Source organism: Psittacula echo, assembly GCF_963264785.1.
Source record: "Psittacula echo genome assembly, chromosome: 5".
Lineage (NCBI taxonomy): Eukaryota > Metazoa > Chordata > Aves > Psittaciformes > Psittacidae > Psittacula > Psittacula echo.
In genome coordinates, this window is record NC_137739.1 from 50,597,947 (window position 1) to 50,620,155 (window position 22,209).

Consider the following 22,209-nt stretch of genomic DNA (forward strand, 5'->3'; position numbering starts at 1 on the left):
TTACAAATAATACCAATGTAACTTCAAGACAATACCAGTAACTACTACAGTGCAAAATACATGAATAATTTATTTAACTATTTTAAAAATCAGTTCAACTCTTACACCTGTGCAATTAGACCCATTTAAGTACAAGCAAACTGAAATAGGCAGCCATTAAAAGAATTTACCATTGTCTTGAGTCCAAATTTCTGAGTTCTCGAAGTAACTTTTCATTTTTCTTCAGGAGATGAAAGCTCCTTCTAAATAGAGAAATTTGTAACTATTATATCACCTGTTCACCAATGGATACAGAACAGTACAAGAATGATAAAAGAACATTTCCAGGTCCATTCAAGAACAATCAGCAAATGCTTTTGCCTTTTCAATAGTACTTTCTTATATAAAATATTAAGATATATTTTAAAAATATATACAAGCAATTTTTTTTTTTACTCCAGGAAATCCCCATTATAGTCCCAAGTACAACCTTTACTTCTTTCCACTTTCCTCTGTCAATCTGTTGGACCTAACTGCAATCAATCCCTTCTCTACAGAACATACAGAACTCCCTCTGACACATATAATAAGCTGCATGCTTTACTAGGCCATAATATATATGCTTACTGACAAAAGACACTTCCATAACCTACTGTCCTAGGGAGTTAGCACATTAAACACAGAGCTTTTGCTATTCTGAATTTCAGAAGACAGCAGAACATAAACTCCCTAGTCACCCTTCCAGCTGTAACAATTTAAAGAAAAACAAAACAATATGTTAGAGCAAGAAAGGCACTTTTAATTTCTTTTAAACTGTGCTTACGATGTTTCCCACAAAACACAGTAGAATGAGTTTAAAAGCAGTACTGTTCAAAACCAGACTGCCTTGAGCAATTAAAGACACAAATAAGGGTTATAAGACCAGAATTTTGTCCAATTCCAGTGATATGTCCAGTGACATACATTATTTTTGGTTTACTTCCCTTCATAGTATGAACATACAGAATTTGACAGCTAGGGCCAAAATAAAAAAATATTTCAGAAAGACCCCTGAATTCTAGGATGCTAATATTTGTGCATACCCTCATGTATATGCAGACATACACCTAACTACACCCCCCAAAAAATAATGTAAGCAGAGACTTTACTTTTGTAACTGAACATGGCTTGTCTCCTGTTGTTCTAAACAATACCCAAATATTGCCAAGACACTGTCCAGCAACACAACAGCTGAGAATATGACACTTTTCAGAGTCTCACTCTGGAACAGAAGGGTAATGATTTTCACAGTAACATACATGGGAAGAAAAGAAAGCAAAAAGATGCCTTCTTCACCCGTCGTAGTAACTCTTAGTACAGTTGGCGAAAGGATAATTAGAAAAGATATTACTCCTTTAATTCGCCTTCCAACACTGTTCTAAGGAAAGAATGTAAATGTCAATAAATGGCAATAAAGGCAACAGGTTCCTCCTTTCTGCCTCTCTAAACGACAGATTGAAATACAGAAGAAAACTGCCATTTTCCCCTTAGTTGCATACCCCCTCTCCTCTTTTATTCGGCTGGCCTGGAGTATTTTTGCCTTAACCTACTCCATGATCAACTATTACTACACGTTAAGAATAGCACAATTCCTTAAGAGAATTTTCTTGAATTGCAAGTCTTTTTTACCTTTTATCCCAAGAATTCATTCCCAATATACTCAGAAGTAATCTGCAGTAGTAAAATGCTGACTGGGGCTTTTGTGAGGTTGGCTCATCTTGCTCCATAGCCCTCATATTTAAGTCATTGAAATGCTTTTCAACAAACTCCCTCTCTTCTGTGTGCTGTTTCAGAATTGCATTAATGACATCGTTCTCCTGCTTCTCTGAGATGCAGACTGGCTGAGGAGCAGGAATGTTGAGTGAGACACCAGTTCTCTGTAAGCATTCAGGGCTTGTAACACCTAAATACTGCAGAAGTTCATCAAGGGCATCTTCTTCATCCCTAATTGTATCCCACGTTGGCACAGTGTCTCTAAATTTTGTTTTCACTTGGAGTGTAATTCCATCCCTTGCAGATACATCCTCCACATGCTCAAAAGATGAAAGAGCATCTTCTACTTTATCTTGTTGAGATAACGAAAGTGCAAAAGACGTTGATTGTGAAGATCCACATAAAGATGATGGTCCATACAGAATGGCTGAATCCCATGAGTATTTGCCAGACAGATCACGTACGATAATTCTAACATTTGAATTAGCAGATGCAAGTCCAGCAGACAGTCCTCCCCCAGGCATCTCATCTTCTGCTTGGATTTGTATGCAGGACACCAGGGATGTATTGTTTAACACAAAGAATTGAAGATTTGGGTTCTCAAAAAGTTCAGGAGAAAGCTCAGGACTTTCACTGTAGGGATTGTCGTTGTTTTCACACACTTGACTAGTTAGCATAGCAGGACCACCACTCATAGGATAGTGGCCTAAGTGGTTGACTAGATGTGTTATCACAGTACGAGCAGCAACAGAAATTAATCCTTGTTGCATGTGAGTTTTCACTGCGAGAGAAAGAACACAGGTTTTAAAAGGAGAGTTCAGAAAACAACACTGAGATTCACATATTTCTTTTGGTCTCCTCTTCTGCATGAATTTTAAACAGATGATGAGCACTGCAAGGTTAGTCCAACTCAGTAATGGAAAATATGTATTTTGATCAACACTGGTCTCATATAAATAGCATGAAAAATCATAAGATAGTTAAAGAAGCATCCTCGTTATTTTACAGCCTAGAATACCTCCTTTACCATAGCTTTTAAATCAGCATAGTTCTTATGAAATACGTGATTTCTTAATCTAGTGAAAATAAATCTTAAATTGCTGATGAAGTAGAGAACATAATTGTGTTGCAAGAAGTCCATTTTCAACTGCAATGGATTTTTATATTTATACACATCATTACATTGAGAAAAACAAAGGAACAAAGATGTACAAAGCCTCTAATCCATCTTAATTTCCCTGGGGAGCCCATAGCTGTAGGTTAGGTTGAGAATAATACTGGATGATTTTAAAGTACCAAATCAAAGACCAGGTTACCTATACTGAACACAATCTAACAGTAGCTAAATTTTCAAAAAGCAACTGCATTTTAAGAAGTTTCAGGCTGGAAAAACTTGGAGGGAGAAAGAGAAGTTAATCGTGCCTATCTTACTTGATATTCATCTTGTGAGATGCACTGGTATCTCAACATAGTGTTGCCACCTCCTTCTTTGTTGTGTACTTTCCATGTGCATGCAACATTATCTAAATTCACAGAAGTAATTTCTTAATGTTTATATCACACCCTTGCTAACCCAGTAATTCAATGGTTTTGGATTCTTCTATGAAATCCACTCTACGTTATCCATGAAGTAGAGAGGTGGTCAAACCGACTGTCAGTCAGGCTACCCTCAACTAGATCAGGGTATCCACTGAAGAACCCATACACAAAAGTATTACACTGTAGAATATCGCAGGTAGAAAACAAAAGAGGATTAACATGGCAAAGCACATATTTCTGCAGCCCTTCTCTTGTAACAGGACCCGGATGCCCCAAATTTGGGATTAATGAGGGAAAGATAAATCAAGATTGTATTCCTCAGGATTATATCATATATTTTAAACTATATTAAATGTTGCAAACTGCTGCAAACACTTCCCACTTCTTTCTCACCGAAAATCCATCAAACTAGAATGTTCTGAACCATGTTGTTTTTTCAGTCAGTATTTACTGAGAAAATACAACCTTTCGGACATGTAAGCATGGTATAACTATCTAATCTCCCTTTATATTGTGTATTTATACACAATAAAAACTCATGCTTAATAAGCAAACTTCTTTTTGCCATGTAAGGCATCTGAACTGGTTTATCTGGAAAAATAAAGGCAAATTTGTAACACATACTGACTGTCATGATAGATCTTTAGTTTTTGAAGCACAGGATGCGTTCTGCATCTGCAAAAACCAAACCATTTATATTTGCCTTTATTTTCCCCCACAAGGTTTGGGCAAAGCATGTAAGAGATGTTTGGGATTCTGGCTCTTCTCTACTTTTACGGAGCACTAGATCTGAACTACAAAAAGAGAATAATTTCATCTAGTTAACAGTTGGCTAAATTAATTAACTGGCAAAATCAAGTTCATTTTTACACTATTCCAAACTCAGATAAACTCAAATATTTTAATGAAAGAAGGTCTTGAAAATGAATATAAACAAATTCAATATTATATTTTTTTATTTATAACCACTTTGAGATTTAAAATTTACAAACACAAAAACATTCAGTGAAGCTGAATTAAATGTCCAGATATTGATAGTATACAGGAAATTAAGCTATAGTGCCATCTGCTGAAATGTAAGAAGGAACTGTAAGCAAGTTTATACAAGACAATGACAAACTAAGCTGGATGCTTGAAGAATAATTTATCAGTGCAGTACTAATGACCACCTGCACAATGCAGAGGCTGGCTCATCTTTGTCAGGGTATTTATGTTAAGCGTTTAGTGCTTGGCACTGCAACAGGTAAGCAAGGTAATACTCTTCTCAAGCTCCTAGGAGCAAAACCATGCGAGCTTCCCAGCTACCTGAAGTCTCATACTGCATAGGTTAAATGTCTTGCATTACGTTTCACTGAAAAACCTGAAGAAATGACAGGGACCTGTCAGCATATAAATTATTACTAGTTTCGTCACAATTTCGTCACAAACCCCAAACATCTCGAACCTGACCATGGCTGTATTGTGCCTGTGTGCATGAATTTACTCCCTTAGGAGTCTAAGGGACTTACAGAAGAGAAAGGTGACACAGTGATTCAAAGAGCAGAACACAAAATTTAAATTTGGAAGGTCCATTCCCAGTCCTACCACAGTTTTTCTCTGAAAATTTTGTTCTTGAATTAAACTTGAATGTAAAAGAATTGGGATATAAACCTGAATTAAACTAGAACGTAAAAGAATTGGGATATAAATCTGAATTAAACTAGAACGTAAAAGAATTGGGATATAAATCTGTTATTGCCTCTTTTATAATATGGGGAGAGAACTTCTCACTGACTTTTCTCTCAGAATACAGTATTGTGGATCTAAAATTGATACAGTAAACTTGAATCAGAAGTATTAAAAGGAGGAGACTGAAAAGTAAACTCTGATGTAACCTGTTATGTTGCAATAAAATTAAGCAACCTTGGATAATTTTTGCCACACAGCAGGTCAGATTTTGATGGTGTTTTCCTTTAGCAAAAGCCAAAACCAAATTCAACTCAAAAAAGCAAACCCAGTAATGCTTTTAGAAAATATGAGAAATTTAAATTCTCAACTTAAAGGACACATATTAATAATGTGTCCTCAGAAGCACATCTCCGCAGTCAGGAACAACTGGGCATTCAACATATTAGAACTCTTAAAATGAGTATCTAAACCTTGCTCTTTGTTTCTGGAGGGCAGATCAAAATATGCAATAATGCAAGTCATCACAGCCTTACCACAAACTCTACAAATGAAGTCATAGCATTACACATTGAAGCAGTCTAGCTGGCTGCTTTGCCAACTTGTCTTCCTGAGTGAACACATTTCTGCTCTCTTTACAGTGCTACAGTGGTTTGCTTGGTCAATGTATTTTATATGTGTACATGATTACTTAGCAATTTACCAGAAGCCTGTAATATTAGCTATTTTTCTTAGTCCCTGAAATTACCTCTTTTGTGGAAAGGCTGAAGGTCTATCACCACTCATTTATATCAGTGGCATGAATGGAGGATTCCTGAATTTCCTTAAGATCTGTTGTTAACTCTATAATTCAACTTTGGCTGAACAGTTTCGGAACTAGCTATGTAGCGGAAGGAAAAAGTAATGACTGAGGGTGGAATTTAATGCTACTCACCCTTTTAGCAATCTAAAGAATGATGCACACGTACAGACTGATTCACCTCAGAAGCCCTGGAGAAATGGGATGAATCACTCTCTGGAAACTCTTTGTCTATTACATTTAGAGGAAGCCTAAGAGAGTTCAGTTTAGCTTAGCTGCCTGTATTTACATTAGCTTAAGGAAGTCTCGCTCCTTTCTAAGCTTCAGGTAAAGAGAGATGCCGTTACAGAGAACCCACCTCTAGAATATCCCTCATGAAACACAAACTGTGCTAATCTTGATTCACCATGTATAAAGCGTTGGTTTTTTTTTAAGGATACTTTTTGTCTTCTTTCAGTGAAAACCTTAGTACTTTGTATTTTTACTTTTTTAAATAAAAGCAAAGACTAAACATCAGATGGGAAATACTTTTTCTTCAGAAATGGAAATAATCTTTCAAAAAATGAAAAATGAAACTTATCAATCTATACAAAAGAGTTTAATTTATATTTGAAGCAATATGACAAATGGGTGAAAACCCATTAAATCAATAACTGATAGACCACTGTATCTATGCAATGTAACTGCTAGCTTCCAATCACAACTATCTCTAACAAATCTGTGATCTATGAAGAACAGGTTTCAAAATGTTTTTGTCTGTAATTGCAAAAAAAAAAAAAAAAATCCCTACAATATTATTTCCTTATGGGTAGACTCTATTCAATAGTTTGATTTTGCTATGTATTAACGGTAGAAGATGTATAGCACTTCTTGTTAAATGTTATGTATTTTCATGTAACCAGCTTCTCTGTCAATACAAGGGCCACAAAACCCCCTCAAATTTTACTTTTTCCTAAATGTTTGCATTATTTAATATAAACAACAAAAAAGCTTTGAAGAGAGGTTCCATTGTAATTCTCCCTTATTTATGTTTATGGTCCTGTAACAACAAATGAAAGACCAGAAGCAGGTAAGCAGATCATGGCACAATGCAGTCTAAGTTAGTGTTTGCATATTTAAACTGCACAGCAATATAATGCTACACTACCTTTGGAGAAAGTGTATCTGCCAGTGTGACACTGAATCCACGCTAGTTAGGTGTGTGGTTAATTAGCACAGACAGCACTTACATGCCTGTACAGTAGGTAGAGAAGGCTGCTGTCAATACTAGCTAGAAGAAGAGCCCATTACCCTTCACATAGACATGCTCTGTGATTCTTTAGAAGTATAAAAGCACCACAGACTTGTCTTCAAGTTCTGATAATGCAAGAAAAGCTTCCTGGTTTAAACAAAACACTTTAATATAGGTAGCACAATTTCATAATTATTTTTTGTGAATCTTACACTGCAACCTGCCACTTTACCTGAAACCTACAGAAAGGAGGACATACACAATTTCACAGGCAATCCTAGCACTTGGAAAGTTACTGAAACAGAGAGGTGAACAAAATTCTCTCCATATCACCTGTTCCCAGGGGATTTAAGAAATCTTTGCCCTGCTGTTTATTGCAGGGCTTGCTCCAGCCTCTCAATAGATCCTGTCCCCACTACACAGCTGTATCTTTGAAAGTCCCGTATCTTTGTGGTCTCATACCACATCATACTGTGGCTAAGTGTCCATAAAACTTATGATGGATCTGACCTTGAACAATGGAAAGCATAACCGGGTATGTCAATCATATATATTAAACTGATCAAAAGCAGCCTGTCTTAAGAATTCTGGCTTTTCAGTACTTTTGGCTTTGCCTGTGACCTGAAGAAAGAATTTAGCAAACCCCACCCTGCCATTGAAGAACTTCCCTGATTTCCCTACAACTGCCATCCTGCCCATTGCCATTCCTTAAAAAAAAAAAAAAAAAAAAATCATTATAGTATTTTTACTCTACTAAAAGAGGTTGACCCACTGGCATACTGTTCTGCTGCTAGCTTGTACTAACAGACCCTTTGTCTTGATCGAGTCCCAGACTGGTTGTTATCCACTGGCTTTACTCCTCTCACTCCTCCAACAATGCCAGGAAGAACAGATGCTCTGTGATCAGTCAAGCACTGCCAATTTTATTCTCTGCCTGGCAATGCAGACTAAAAGCGCCAAGGTTGCAAGACCATGGTTGCATTATAATGCTTTAGTTTGCCAATTAAATTTCACGATCTGACTTACAATTCCAAAGCCCTGAAACTTTAAAAACATATGGGGCTTCCTTAATTTATTTGGAGAGATAAAAGGCCCAGCTGAAATTACTTGTATTTAGAAATTTAACAAGAAATCATGAAAGAACTGATCATGTACGGAAATGCAAAATGAAGATATCAATGCTAAGGTTTTTTGCAACTACATTCATTTAAAGAGAAATCTATTCAGGGTTGTCTTTTCAGATTGTCAGATTAAAAAAGCCACACAGCATTTGCTGCTAACCCATAATTACAGATTATTACAGAATACAAAAGATGCCAGGCATAAAAAGCTACTACAATTCACTACACTGTAATAGAACATGCAGTGAAAGTTAATTTTGGCAAATGCTTTAAATATTAGCTTTACATAATATGTATAGGTGAGACTGTAATTAGGACAGAATGAATCTTTCGAAGCCTCATTCATTCTGACCCAGCAGATGATTACTTTTTACTAATAAGACCACAGCCATTTGACAAAAAGCCAACTATAGTACCTTGCTTCATTCTTCAGTAAATTTAATAATTACAGCTCCTCCTGCCAATAGTTCTCAAATCAGACTTGTTCAATCCAATACTGAGCTTATTAGGGGACAGCTCTATGTTTAGAATTCTTTGGCCAAAAAAGTACTCGAGGATGATGAAGCATGCCTTAGACAAGGGCACAATGATTAGCCATTTTCTCTACATAAAAAACAGCACGTAGTCACTACAGACCGCAAAATCACCTGCTGTTAGCACACAGCTGCTACAAAGAGCTGCTGCATTTATCTGGTCCTTAATACCTTTAAGGAAGCCTAAATGGAACAACTTAATATGGAGGGAGAATAGCACTACACAGAGTTTCTGGTATCAATATTAATCTCATCTTTTTCAATTTTCTTCCCAATGTAGCCATTTGATATTGACTAGACACGCTGCATAATATATGCTACTCCTCTGCAGCTTAGATTCTTTATTTTTTTTTTTAAGTTGTGAAGAAAATGTTAATTTCTGGGGCTTTTAAGTTTCTAAGCAGACAATATTTTTTTTTTTTTTTTTAGGTAACTGTAGTTTTAGTGTAAATAGATCAACAACACATTATGATGGGCTATGACAATTCACAGAAAGCTTTCAATATTACAAGCTCAGAAAGTAAAAAGTCCAAAATATTCTTAGAGAAAATTAAGAAAAAATAAATTTATTTACTGAAAATAAAATGACAAGCAACATTTATCCACGTTGCAGTACTTAACACTTTTCAGAGACAGACGGAACACAGAAGAATCCATACCAAATCGATCTTTATGTTGTTCAGAAGAGACTTATTTCAGTTAATTGAACAATAATTGCTCAAAATTATGTTAGCTCATTCCATACTAATGGTTCTTACCTACTGTCTAGGTATAATTTAAAACTTATGCTTTAGACCAACACTTCAATACTAGAAACCAAGATAAAATCTTTTTGAAAGAAAATGTATTTAGGCAATTTGACAAACCTTCAGTGACTGGCTGAAGTTTAGAAGACCTCTCTGAGTCTGGAGAATGCAGTGGTTCTGGCTCCTTCAAACTTTCTAAATGCATAAAAGGATCATAATCCACACATGCCAAATCAGAAAGGCTTAAAGGAAAATATTTAGGGTTGCTAAAACACTGAGACCCATAGACACATCCATGCAGAACCTACAATAAAACCAGAATTTCATTACATTAACTACTGAAATTTCTACTTGATAGTTTTATAAGAAATGATTTTTTTTTTTTTTTTTAATTTTTAGTTGATTTGTTTTAAAAAATAGCTAGGCAGGACAAAATGTTTGAAAATTTTTGTTGCTTATTGTTTACAAAAACAAACCCTGGTCTGCAAAGAAAATTGTCAAGACAGCATCAACACTGAAATGGAATTTAACAATAAAGAAAGAAGAAATAAAAAATACAACAAATCACTAAGCTACCCTTATTTATAGATCTCCTATCTTATTTAATTATATATGCTAGGTCTAAGCTGCTGGAGGTTTTAATCCCCTTCCCTTGTGAAAAAAAAAAAAGAAAATGACAACCTATCTTTGTTCTGTGTCCCTAAAGACAGTAATTAAGTGCTTTTTACTTTGCTTATTGCTAAATAAAATTGCTTGGTATATAAAAGGTACACCTTCCTGTCTTAAATGTATAGCTGGTCTTCTACAACAAAAGCATCTGCTATTGATATGTCATGCAAAAATGAACTTGGTTAAACATCACAAAATGTAAACCAAAATCAACAATTCCAAATATACCAAAGATCAACCAGTTACAGTAAAATGTACAAGAACTAAGACAGCACTCCATATTTCAGTAGTAGAATCAAGGTCAGCTTACAGAAAACTTCTGTCTTCATTTTCATGAAAACAGACACTAACTCCATACACAGAAATCCTCATTTAGCAAGTTAAGAAACATGTACCTTATATATACAATTAAGAACGGATCTTTCAGTCTTATCATTTTCTGCTCCTGTAGCATGAAGAGGCTGCAGCAAGGTCTTTAATGGCAAAGCCATTATCCAGTCCAATAAGCACAGAAGTAAAGAAACCACCAACTGGAACAAAGACTTTCAATTAAAAATCAATTAAACCAGCACCTGCTACTTCACATTTATCACTGCATTTTACTTCTCTATTTTACTTTGGTTTTGCAATTTGGTAGAGTCATCATTATTCAGTAATGGCAGGTCACACTAGTTTAAAAGCCATTGTATCTTCAAAACCTACAGCACCAGTGAAAATTTGGCTACTGAGGTATGTAACAATAAACATCCAGATACAGTTTCTCATTGTGGTGAGTCTGTGAGCAGATATTATGCTGAGGAGAATATCCATGCTTTAAAAACTGATTTGCAGGGTGCTGTTTTCAGATTTCACAGGTACAAATTAAGGCTGATCTGCCATTCTGCATGCAAACCTCACTGTAAAGTGAATCAAGGATTATGCAAAACTGAACTATTTCAGCTGCATTTAGTGCTGTATAAAAACTCAAGAGTTTTCTTCACAACATGTCAATAATGCTATGCAGCACCAGGTATCATCTGAAAGAAATCCAACCGCTTTCTGTCTTGGAGGCTACTCAGTCAGCAAAAGAACCAACTCCCTCTAGGGGATGTTTTTAAAGACTGTAGAATAGAATTAGATTAAGAGACAAATACACACCAAATTATTAATAACTTACTGGTTTCAAATATTTTTTTTTAATTTTTAAAATTTAACTGTGGAAGAAACAATTCAGTGAATAGCTGCAAGAGTCTCTAAAGTATTTCCCAAGTTAAATAAAAGTCTTTCAGAGAAAATCCACTTTATTTAATAAATGACAAATAAACATCATACTCATTTCACATAATACAAGTTTGTCTCTCAGAAACACCATATAATAAGCCTAATCCTGAAGAGTTCTAAGTACTTTTTACATTAAACCAATTTTTAAGAAACCCATTAGGACTACTTTGTCAAACTAGGTAAGCAATTTTTTTTATGATATTTAACATACAACAATCAGCATTAGTTCATGGAAAATTTTTCCATTATGGGAAGCATCCTCAAGTGGAAAGCTGACTAGCCTGGCACAGCACTGTAGTCTACAACAGCCCCTTACTTCTTGCAAACAGATACGAGAGGCAAAACGGAGCTCTGGAGCCCAAAATGAGTAACAGATCAGCGCGAGCTCCCATGGGAATGTGTAGCCCAGAACATGAGAGCTGCCAGCGACAAACTGGACCAAAGTGCCCAAGTTTAAATGACCACTGAGTCCCACAGTCCCAGAGCAAAGCCAAATAATTCAAAAGAGACACAGCTCTCAGGAGGCAGAAAGTACTGCTGAGAGTATCAGGTAAAGAAAGAGCCTATCTTAGCTAAGGGACTCAGACCCATTGAAAATACAAAAAGGTAGCAATCATTCTGAAGGACTGCAACAATCAAATTCATCTGAAGATTATAGGCTGTCTTGCTCAAGAATGTACTTACAATGGAAAGCGCAAAAAATCATGACCTTATATGTGTTTTGAAATGTACTCTGAGTTGAGAAAATATTTTTACTGTAAGACAAGTTTGAAAAGTCTACATTACTATGCTTGTAAGTTTACAGAGGGTAAGGAAAAAGAAGACTAATTATTAAAAATAATAAATCTCAAGTAATTTTAAATGCATGTTTTCCCACAAATACTCCAGAAATTCACTAGCACAAACAATATAGCTGTAATTCTAGAACGACTATACTGTATTATACTTAGAAAGCTGAATCCTTGCTTTAAAACACAGCTTAGATTTCATAATAAAGTTATGTCGTACACCTTTGTAATTAAACTGACACACTAAAAAGAAATGAAAAATATTTACCCTCTTGTCCTGTTCATAAGAGGAAGCTTCCGTACTGGGCAGCAAATGTGTAATAGTTGCTATCAGAATCTGGGGAAAACACAGTGTGGTTTCTTTAAAAATATAATCAAAATATTCAAGTTTAAAATAGATTTTTAAGCAGGTAAACGTGACATAATACTAGATTGATGGTTAAATTCTGTAAAAGTTATTTTGAGGCAAATAACCATATTCCTTGCTGCTTTTTTTTCTTTTTAATACAACTCTTTTAATTGTGTTTCACAGAAGACCCTGAAGGAATACATTCTGCTTGTCTGATGTAGGTGCATTAAGGGCAATGAAATTATACAGCTATGACAAATATTCAGGCAGGAAGAAAACTTGATTCAACACACCTATAGGGTGCAGGATGTGGGTTTGTGTATGGGGCTATCTGAGCTCCAATAGTTCTTAGAACCACTAGAATTTGGAAACATCCTGCCTCTTGAGCAACGTGACTGCAGAGGAGCAGGGAAATGCTTGCTACACTTCTTAAGAAGCTTCCACACAATAAACTTTCCAGTTACCTGGGAGAGCTCTGTAATTTCTCTCTGATTCAGACTCACAGAGGCCATAACCTGCTTCCTTGTTATTTAAAGTGTATTCAAAATAATGATTTTTGATTTATACTGAAACTCTATAATGTACATGAAAAATACAATTGCAGATCCATATTTTAAGTAATTGCTTTCTCACTAAACTTAAATAAACATATTTGAAGATATTTAATATTAAAAAAAATCTGGGCTTTATTGGCAACATTCTCACGTAAATAATGACAGTTGTAGCTGAGAAAAAGTAAGTATGATATAGGCATTTTACATTTTAATATTGAAGCCAGCAAGCAATGTGATGTGAATCCCTGCTGTTAATATTAAGTAAGATTATGTTTATACTAATATAACATTTTGTGAAACAGACTTGTAAATATTCTCATATTTTAATTTCAGGGAACTACATTCTACTATTGCATTTAAAATAACAAAAATTTTCAAATTTTTAATTACTTACTTGAATAATCCTTACAGGTGAATCAGCTTGATACACTTGAAGTCTATGTACATAATGTATCAGCATGTTCAGCATACTGCAGGCAACTTGAGCTACTGTTTTATTAGGAAACTAGAAAAGACAACACGGCACAGTAACAATGACTACGTGATTTCACATAAAAGCACATCAGGTGGTAAGGTGCTAAGGAATTTCAGTGGCAGTTTTGTACCTATAGTTCCTTATGTTCCTGGAACATAAAGAACACAATGAAAGAGGAACAGAACTAAAATTTTATAAAATTTGAAAGCAATTACTTTAGTCATAAACAATGATAGCAGCTAGCATCAACAGTTTGGGACAGACTATCAGTGAGTGGCACACAATGAGAAAAAGGGGAGACGAGTCTCCTGATTTCAGTGCAATATCATAAAGCCAGGAAATAAAAAATTAAGTTCTTGTTACCTTCATAATTATTAACACATCACTGCAAAAAACCCACAAAAACCCAAGGAACCAATTCTGAAATCAAGAGATCTTTGTTGAGAACCAAGGGAGGTAAACAGCCACGTATCCAAGCATATAGTACTAACAGACTAACTGTTCTATGCTAGCAACTGGCATGCACAGCACTTGTCTGAATAGAAATGAATGCACCTTGGCTTCTGTGCTTAATTGCTGTTATTTTTAAAATGCAGAAGAAAGTTGCTGTGCTGGAGCCTGCCTTCAACAGTTAGTAAAACTGTTACTAACTACTAGTTACTGTGCTGGTCAAAGCAGAAGTGAATGCATCTGTACAATTAGTCCCCAGACTTGGAAGTGGATTTACACACTGCCCTACAATTCTAAGTGAGAAAGCAAAGAAAGGAAGAGGCAGAAATACACTTTCCTCAATTGTTAATGCACAGGATATGTAATTGAGGCTTCTTCCTTCATTGAACTTGCTTTGAAACATTAAGCTGTGACCCAAACAGCAAGCACAAAGTGAATTTTACAAGTGAATTTTACTCATCTAGGACATGAAAGTCTTGCACATCTGAGCTAATGACAAATTTGAGCTTGAGTAACAAACCAAGAAAAATTAAACTGAAAGTATAACAATTTGATTTCAGAACATGAGCTCAAATCCAGATTGCTGGAAATATCCTTACAAGCTTGCAGGAAAACCCCAGAGTCACTGGAGAAGACAAAAGGTGTGTACAAACCAGAGCAGCTTAACATGGAGTATCCAGATCACTGAATTTAAGACAAAATTACCTGAGAAAAAAAGCCTGGTGACTTTTCAGAGTCTTTGAATAATCAGCAGTTCACTACTTAAAAACAGGGAGCATTTTATTCCCTTTTTTTCTTTTAAAGAAGATAATTGGGCTCTAAAATGAAGAGGAGTGAATGATTTTTAGGGGTGGCTTATGCAAATTAGTTAACCCCTTTCTGTTCTCTGGTTGATTTTTTTTTTTAAGAGAGGGAAAAGTCAGTAGAGACACAAATTTCACTGAAAAGCTGAAGAGTATAAAGTAATGAATATGAATAAAGCTCAAATCTTGTGCACTCAAGTTTTCTTATTCATGGGAAGCGCACCAGGAAGGAAGTTTTGATCAAGAATATGGCAACTGACCCAAACAGATCAAACCCTTCATCTGCTTCAGAAACCCAGCATAGTCAATGTAACACATTTCAAAAGAATGCACGGACACTTTAGAACAGTTATAGAGCTGTGTGTCCTGGACAGACATTTTCCTCAACTCAAGCAGCACCACTGAGTTTATGCTGGATAGCAAAACAATTCACCCCTTCCTAGTCAGCTGATTTGTTCTGACTTCTTTTCCAAGAGCCTTCAGAGGCATCACAAAAATGGCTGTGTGACGCTACAAACATTTCACCTGCTGTCCTCTGTCTCTGGAAAATGCTGTATGTATAAAGCATAAGAATTCACTACTTTGATATTTTATATTTAGCAGTGTAATTGTAGACATAATTTTTAAAAGTTACTTGATGGGGGGAAAAAGAAGCAGCTTTCAATGAACTGGCACTCTACCTTGTACCTAATGCTCAGGGTTCTTCTCAGAAGGGTAGTCTTTCCACACTTCAGCTTTGCAAGGATCCATTGCTTTCTGGATGTTACGCTGGTAGTATAACTTTTTCCATACTTGCAGACAACCTATGTTTAGTACTTCTTCAACTAAGCCTGAACAACACAATTTTGTGATGTATCTGAAGCATTTCTGAGAGGAGCAGTCGTGAGATGCAGGGGCCTGGGTGGCTGGTTAGGATCCCTTGTGCTTAGACTTCAGCAGAGGTTAAAACAGATACAGCAGTATCGCCAAACTGCTGGGAGAAGCACTAGCGGCATTTAGAGCGAGCTGCTGGACTACAGTTCTGAATATGGTTCGGTATGTCAGAGATAGGCATATAGCTGCTGCTAACATTTCTATTCAATGTTATTTGCTCAATTGTACTTATGAGTAAGTTGGACCAGGTCTGTAGCTCCTTATCCATTCATTTCTCCTGAAAATAATAATCCACTCTGGGAGTTCAAATCTCCATCTAGTTGGAAACCAGGAGATTGCTTAGGTAACAAATTAGAGCTAATCTGTTCCTCTCATGATATATTTATGAACTCTTCTTTTCATGATTAAACTTGATTGTGAAAGGATATGACTGCTCTGAACAGGAGAAAAGCCAATATGCTCTGAATGCTTTTGACAACACAAAGCAAAGCAAAGTAGAAATATGAAGATCTTTGTCTTCTCATTCAAGAAGTAATTTATGTTTAATATAAATGAGATACAAGTAATTGGTTTAATAAATACATCAAAGAAAAATAGTAAAAATCACAATGAATGTCAGGATTAAAAATAGTTCAAACTCTGATAAATTGCAGAAGTAAGATAAAACCAGCATTTGCCTAATACCAAACTTGCACAAGAACTTGATAAAACACATCAGTTAAGGGATATTAAAATGCAAGGGAAAAACCCTGGAAGAGAGTATTAGTGAAGCTGCAAAGAATGAATGTGATTCCGCAAAACAGGAAATTGCAATTTAGAGTCTAATACTAAAAGCCCTGCAGCTACCCATTTTTAGACATAGACTCAAATCCTGCTTCACAGGATGTGATCAGCTGATTTGCTAAGATATTTTTCAGATTCCTGTTGCTGAAAAGAAAGAATAGTTAGTCCCCAGCATCTGACACAAGCCATGTACAACAGGTGTACACCCTGATTTTTATCAATGTGTACATACAGAAAGACTAGATTATTCATTTAATTTTGATGTAAACAAAGAGCATGTGGAAAGGTTCTGGAAACAAACTGGGAAACATTTAAAAAGTTGAAGATACTGTTCATGATCATGCAAGCTTGCAAAATGCAAGAAAATACGTATTTTTAATAATATTCTAATTATTATATAAAATATGAATAAATATGACGAAGATTTGTAAAAAGAAGGAAAACAAAAAAATTAAAGAAGGGTAAAGATCTCCTTAGACACAGTTCAGAAGTCCACCAGTTAAACTGAATTCAGTCTTTTGTAAGGATTGAAAATGAGACTGTGAAGTAAAGATGATAAAATGTGATCATGACTTGGAAAAGGCAAAGCATCTTTACACTTGAAGGCAATATATACCGTAAAAGTGTTAAGTCTCACCTTTAAAGAAACACAAATCACATTCAATGCTTCCTTGATCTGAGGATGATGCGATTCATGAACTAGCTCCTCACAGATCCAAATACCAAGGCTGCAAAGAGCAACACACCTGCAAAACAATGAAACAACATCGGAGAATAAATTATTAAGAAACATGCTACAAGAATATACAATTTTTATGATTCCTGATATGCCTTGCTGAAGTCTAACAGACATATTTTCAATATTTTAAAAAGAACTCCACAAAAACCTTTATAATGCTGTAACTTATTTAAAAATTAGCAAGTACCCTGTTGAAGGCATGGAAAAGATAGAGGAAGCACCCTTCTGAGCAACTGAAAAATCCAAGAGAACTCCTGCATCCCTATATGCTTTTTGGATTAAAAATACTACCTGAAATCAATCTATGGGAAATCCATATGTATTTTCTTAAGACAAGGTAAAAAAATGTGGTGGGATGTTCCTCCCCCCCAGCATGACAGTTTGCTCATATTTGTTTAGAACTTCTGAGACAGAGACAAGAGAAAGGAATGTTATTTGTAAATATGTATTTACATTTTTTTAGACTGACAATAGGGGATGTATGGGGGGGTAAATGAATGCTAGAGACATTACACATATTGTGATTATATAACTTCTGTTATTGTGTTTTCATTTAAAATCAGGAAACAGAAGGAAAGTATAAAGGTAAATGGATGAAATTTGTCCAGAAACGTTAAGGAGATAGCTTAAGCAATCTCCAAATTGTTCGTAATTATCTTCAAGAACACAGGCTGCAAAATATTTCATAAACAACTTCAAAATTCAAAATGCTCTAGATAAAATTGGAGAGCAATCCAAAATTGACAAGATGAAAGCTGGTCATGGGAACTGCAAAGCATTACATCTGGGAAGAAAAATCATACATAGAATCAAAACAGAAGTGGCTACAAAGCCTGTGATGTAAAAAAATAATTTTAAGGCTACTCAGAATCATGAAACTAATGACAGGTAGCAAAAATACATATTGGAATTAGTTCTATGTGATAGTGTAAATAAGATTGTCAAGACATCCTGTTTTGTACATTGGTACTGAAAGCTCAATTGCAAGACTGCCTCCATTACATTTTGATTAATGCAATTTAAGAATAAAGACAAACATAAGTGAGTCTAGGAGAAGAGCGACAAAAATAATAAACAACTTTGGGAAATACTGCATGTGGATGAAAAGTTGAAAGGTGCACTAAGTCTAGATCACAACTACGGAAGGACATGATAAGAAATCTTCTGACATGCAGTAAGTCACTGAAGAATTTAATTTTCAGTAGAAAAGATTTCTCCCGTATAGTGGTCATAAACCCAGCCTGACTGTAAAAATTAAGTAAGTATTGAAACAGTCCGTCTGAAATTTTTGTAACTCTTCTTTAAGAAAATTTTCAGGACCGTTTAGGCAAGCTGCCTTACTGCTAGGAATATTTTAAACACGCTCCAGCCTCAGGGGAGGAGAAACAATCTACACTTCTGCTACTTCCATTATATGTGTTTCAATCAATTTTGAACAAAATAAGAACATAGCATGGATTTCACAATAAATGTGGACAGTTTGTGTAAGCCGTCTCAGAAAATAAACCTTTATGATATAGAAGAAAAGACAAATCTGAGTTTGTGTTACTATTTAAGTTTTCACCATCTACTGAGAACCATTCCACATCTGATGACACACTGAGATGCAAAATATCCAGTAGTCTGTAAGGTTTCAACTAAGAACATCAGTTTTGTTATCATTATTCAGAGTAGTCACTGAAAAGCTGTGTAGTTATATGGCTACAATGTTGTTATTAAAGAATCACAGACTAACAGCACAAGCAGAAGAGACGAATACCGAGTTAGGCAACCTATCACTTCTTTTTCAGGCTTAGCAGCAGGAGAGGTATTTGATTAATACAGTTAATCTTTCCAGACAGAGATCCGAGTAGAACATATTTCAGATAACTGATTTCCCTGAAGCCCAGCTGGGTCAAGTATGTAATGAAACGCAAAACATTGAGCCTCTATGGAAGAGATAAGGAATAGAGATTTATAGCTTGGGTTAACAGTAACAGCACTCAGACTTGCTAGAGATATATAAAGCTATGTACCTAAATTTCAAGAAATCTAAGTTCTCTCCTAGGAAACTGCAAAGAGAAATTAAGCCTCTACTAGTGGCTGAGCCAACATGGCAAAAACATAATGCAGATCCTAAATATGACCTCTGACAGTAACCGAGGTGAACTCCATATTGCTGTGAAGCAGATGGTATGACAGAAGTTATTACCAAAAAAGACTGTGGATAAACTGCCAGTGAGGAGTGAGGCAATCAAGTTTCAGGAGCTGTGGGATCATTATTATCCCCACAATGAAGACATAAACCTTCTGTCTCCCAGATGAAGGAGAAGGGCACAGGTAACCCAAAGAGACATTGGGAATCTATTCCTTTTTTAGTCTTCATTTAATATTATTATTACACACTGCAGTCCAACTTTGCATTTTGAGGGCAGCACACCTCAGAAAGATTGGGCAGGCACATGTGCCTCTGCTCCTGTAAACACACCCCTCACAGCCATACAGGATATGGGGACATGCAGCATGTTCCCTTCCTGCTCCCAGCCACACTACCAGAACTGAAGATGCTAATACTGTGTGCTTCAGTGCCACAAGATCAGTATATTCTGAACCAACAGATTTCAACCACCTTTTTCAAAAGCAAAATGGAGAGTGTAATGCTTTTTAGAATTCAGTTTTGGAAAAGAAAATGAAAAATGAAATTAAAATTATCTCAGAACATTCCTTCCATTGAGAGATACTACCACCTAAAGCGAAGAACAGGCAAGTGAGCCGATGGAAACTGCTCTTGGTTTTTCAGCAAAACATTTTAAGGTTAAGTGAGCTGATCTTTCCAGTAACATTTTTCAGGCATACAGATCTAGTATTCTGCATTTGTCAAGTGACAATAAATTAGTTGAGCATGTATAAACACTCTACCCAAACATATAAGGCACACAGGAATGCTCTTCCTTGGTAGGTGTTTCAGATTCCTGTTTCAATCCTGTATGCAGGACTCTGTAACTGAAAGCCCCTGGGCATGGGTAAGGAGGAACAAAATCCTAAGCAAATTAAGAAATGCAAAAGAACACTGGTTCTATCCAGTAATTATCCTCTCTGAAGTTCTGTATTAGATGGAGACCCTTAGGTTTAAGCATCAGAGAACTCACTCCCAGTTTAATGCTTAACTCAGTATTTTCCGCTTCTTTGCCATACCTTGGATTATTTCTGATGTTCAAATTATATCATGTGGTGTATTCAAAAATAACCATACCTCTTTAATAAATAATCTTGTCCTTCATCAAAGTAAAAAAAAGACTCTCTAGCATGCAAAATCCCTGAACTGAACATCAGCGTAGGCTGAGAAAGCATACTGCTTATACCCTTACCCATATTTACAGCCTTTCTTATTAGTCACTATCAGAGAAAGAATACTAGGCTCGACCAGAATTTGTTCTGACAGGTGTATGTTCTTTTAATATCTCTGTTTACAAAAGAATTTGAATTCACGTGGTGGACCATACTTTTGACAGTGGTGAAGAAAACCTTGAATAAAAGACATAAAGTTTAAGTTCTCTAATATATCCACTTCAAAATGGTATAATAAAGAAAAGAAGCTACTGATTTAGAAGCTCTGTTTGCATGACATACCGTGCAGGACCAGATGGCTCCTCTCTTGCTGCACTTAACACAGTTTTAATTATGAGTTCCTAAAACAAAGAGGAAAATACGTATTGCTTTACTAAGAACTCCATCACATGAAGCATCTGAAAATTACAACTTTATTATAGTACACATAGGCATGTTGCTTAGCTGAGTCTCTAGGTTTGTGGTCAGATTGTTTATTTACCACTACTCCAAGCTTCTAGTCTGCCTCAGATGCTCATTATTGTGCTACCCACAAGAATACCTCACAGGTTATTGTTCTAATTTCTGCTGAATTATCCAATTCTTGTCAATGTATTTCCATAAAATATCAAGTGTAAACAAAACCAACAACTCCCTAAGGCTAACTTCTGTAAAAAGTGCTGAAGAACAGAAAGAATTTTCAAAATTATGTTGGATTAAAATGTCTTTGGAAGTGGCTGCAGAACACGTGACTACAGTGCCTTCAGAATGATGTCAAGAAGAATTTTGTCTCAACTGCAGTGAAATGTCCCTAAAGCTATAGGTGGCTCTCAATAAAGCTCAAGAAAAAGCCATTATACGATAGAAATGAGAAAGAAGGAATGCAAAATTAGTCTCCAAAAGGGAGCAAGGCATAAAGCAGCTTCCAAGCTATCATCTGCCTCTAAACTGAAACATAAGTTTGGAAACTTATGGGGAAAGCCTTTCTTAGACATAGCCATCATACCTGACACACATATAGCAATTAAACACAAAAACTGAGCTCTGCCCTCTGTTTTTGTCAGTACACTGACACACTACTCAACTCTGTATTATGATAGAGAAGATAACGTCTCCTTTAATCTTTGCTTTTTGCCTAAGAGAACATACTGATGTATAGAGGTTTTCTAAACCCAGCAAATTTTGCCAATTGTGAATTATCAATGGATTAAATATTTTGAACCTCTCAATCTCCTCATGTCAGTTGATCAAATCTGTGAGACCTGCACATCAGTGAGATAACTCATCATTTCCTTCTACAATCATACAGAAACACTTTATTATTAAGTTAATAGCAATTATAAATTATAAAATGTTTAGTACTATAAAGTTTGACAAGATTTTATGTGATCTTAAGCCTTAAAATCTATTTGAAATTACTTCTGGAAAAAAAATAGAATCTTCAAATTTTAGTTAGTACATCCTGTAAAAACATCATTATTAAACATATACCTGATAGCTGAATACTATTCAAATATTCTTAATATTCCTACCTTAACATCTGTAAACTGTGACACAGCAATGTCAGGAATGTTAGGGTGAAGAGCTGGCAGTTCATGATATAAATTGGGAAAACAGACTAGAGATCCTAAAAGAACTTGTGCTTCAACTCTTGGAGCCTAAAAGAAAAAAATGTGGGGAGAAATACGTATTCTTACTGCAATCAGGAGGCTGACTGACGTATCTAGCTGCTTTAAAAAAGAACAATGGCTAAAACTCCACACAGCTATCTCCTTTCTCTTTCTGCAAATTCTCT

At 35.6% G+C, this 22,209-nt stretch overlaps 1 protein-coding gene across 4 annotated transcripts in view; it reads right to left on the reverse strand.

Moving 5' to 3' along the window:
- The window catches only part of RALGAPA1 (Ral GTPase activating protein catalytic subunit alpha 1), a 132,699-nt gene that overhangs the window by 46,558 nt on the left and 63,932 nt on the right, over window positions 1-22,209 (reverse strand). For all 4 annotated transcript variants that reach the window (XM_080618067.1, XM_080618066.1, XM_080618065.1 and 1 more), the window contains 9 exons: window positions 21,947-22,072; window positions 20,718-20,776; window positions 17,007-17,115; window positions 13,380-13,490; window positions 12,351-12,419; window positions 10,430-10,564; window positions 9,486-9,669; window positions 1,648-2,512; window positions 171-242 (listed from right to left, as the gene is read on the reverse strand). In XM_080618067.1, the coding sequence (XP_080474193.1) occupies window positions 171-242; window positions 1,648-2,512; window positions 9,486-9,669; window positions 10,430-10,564; window positions 12,351-12,419; window positions 13,380-13,490; window positions 17,007-17,115; window positions 20,718-20,776; window positions 21,947-22,072 (1,730 nt within the window). The remainder of the gene's footprint in view (window positions 1-170; window positions 243-1,647; window positions 2,513-9,485; window positions 9,670-10,429; window positions 10,565-12,350; window positions 12,420-13,379; window positions 13,491-17,006; window positions 17,116-20,717; window positions 20,777-21,946; window positions 22,073-22,209) is intronic.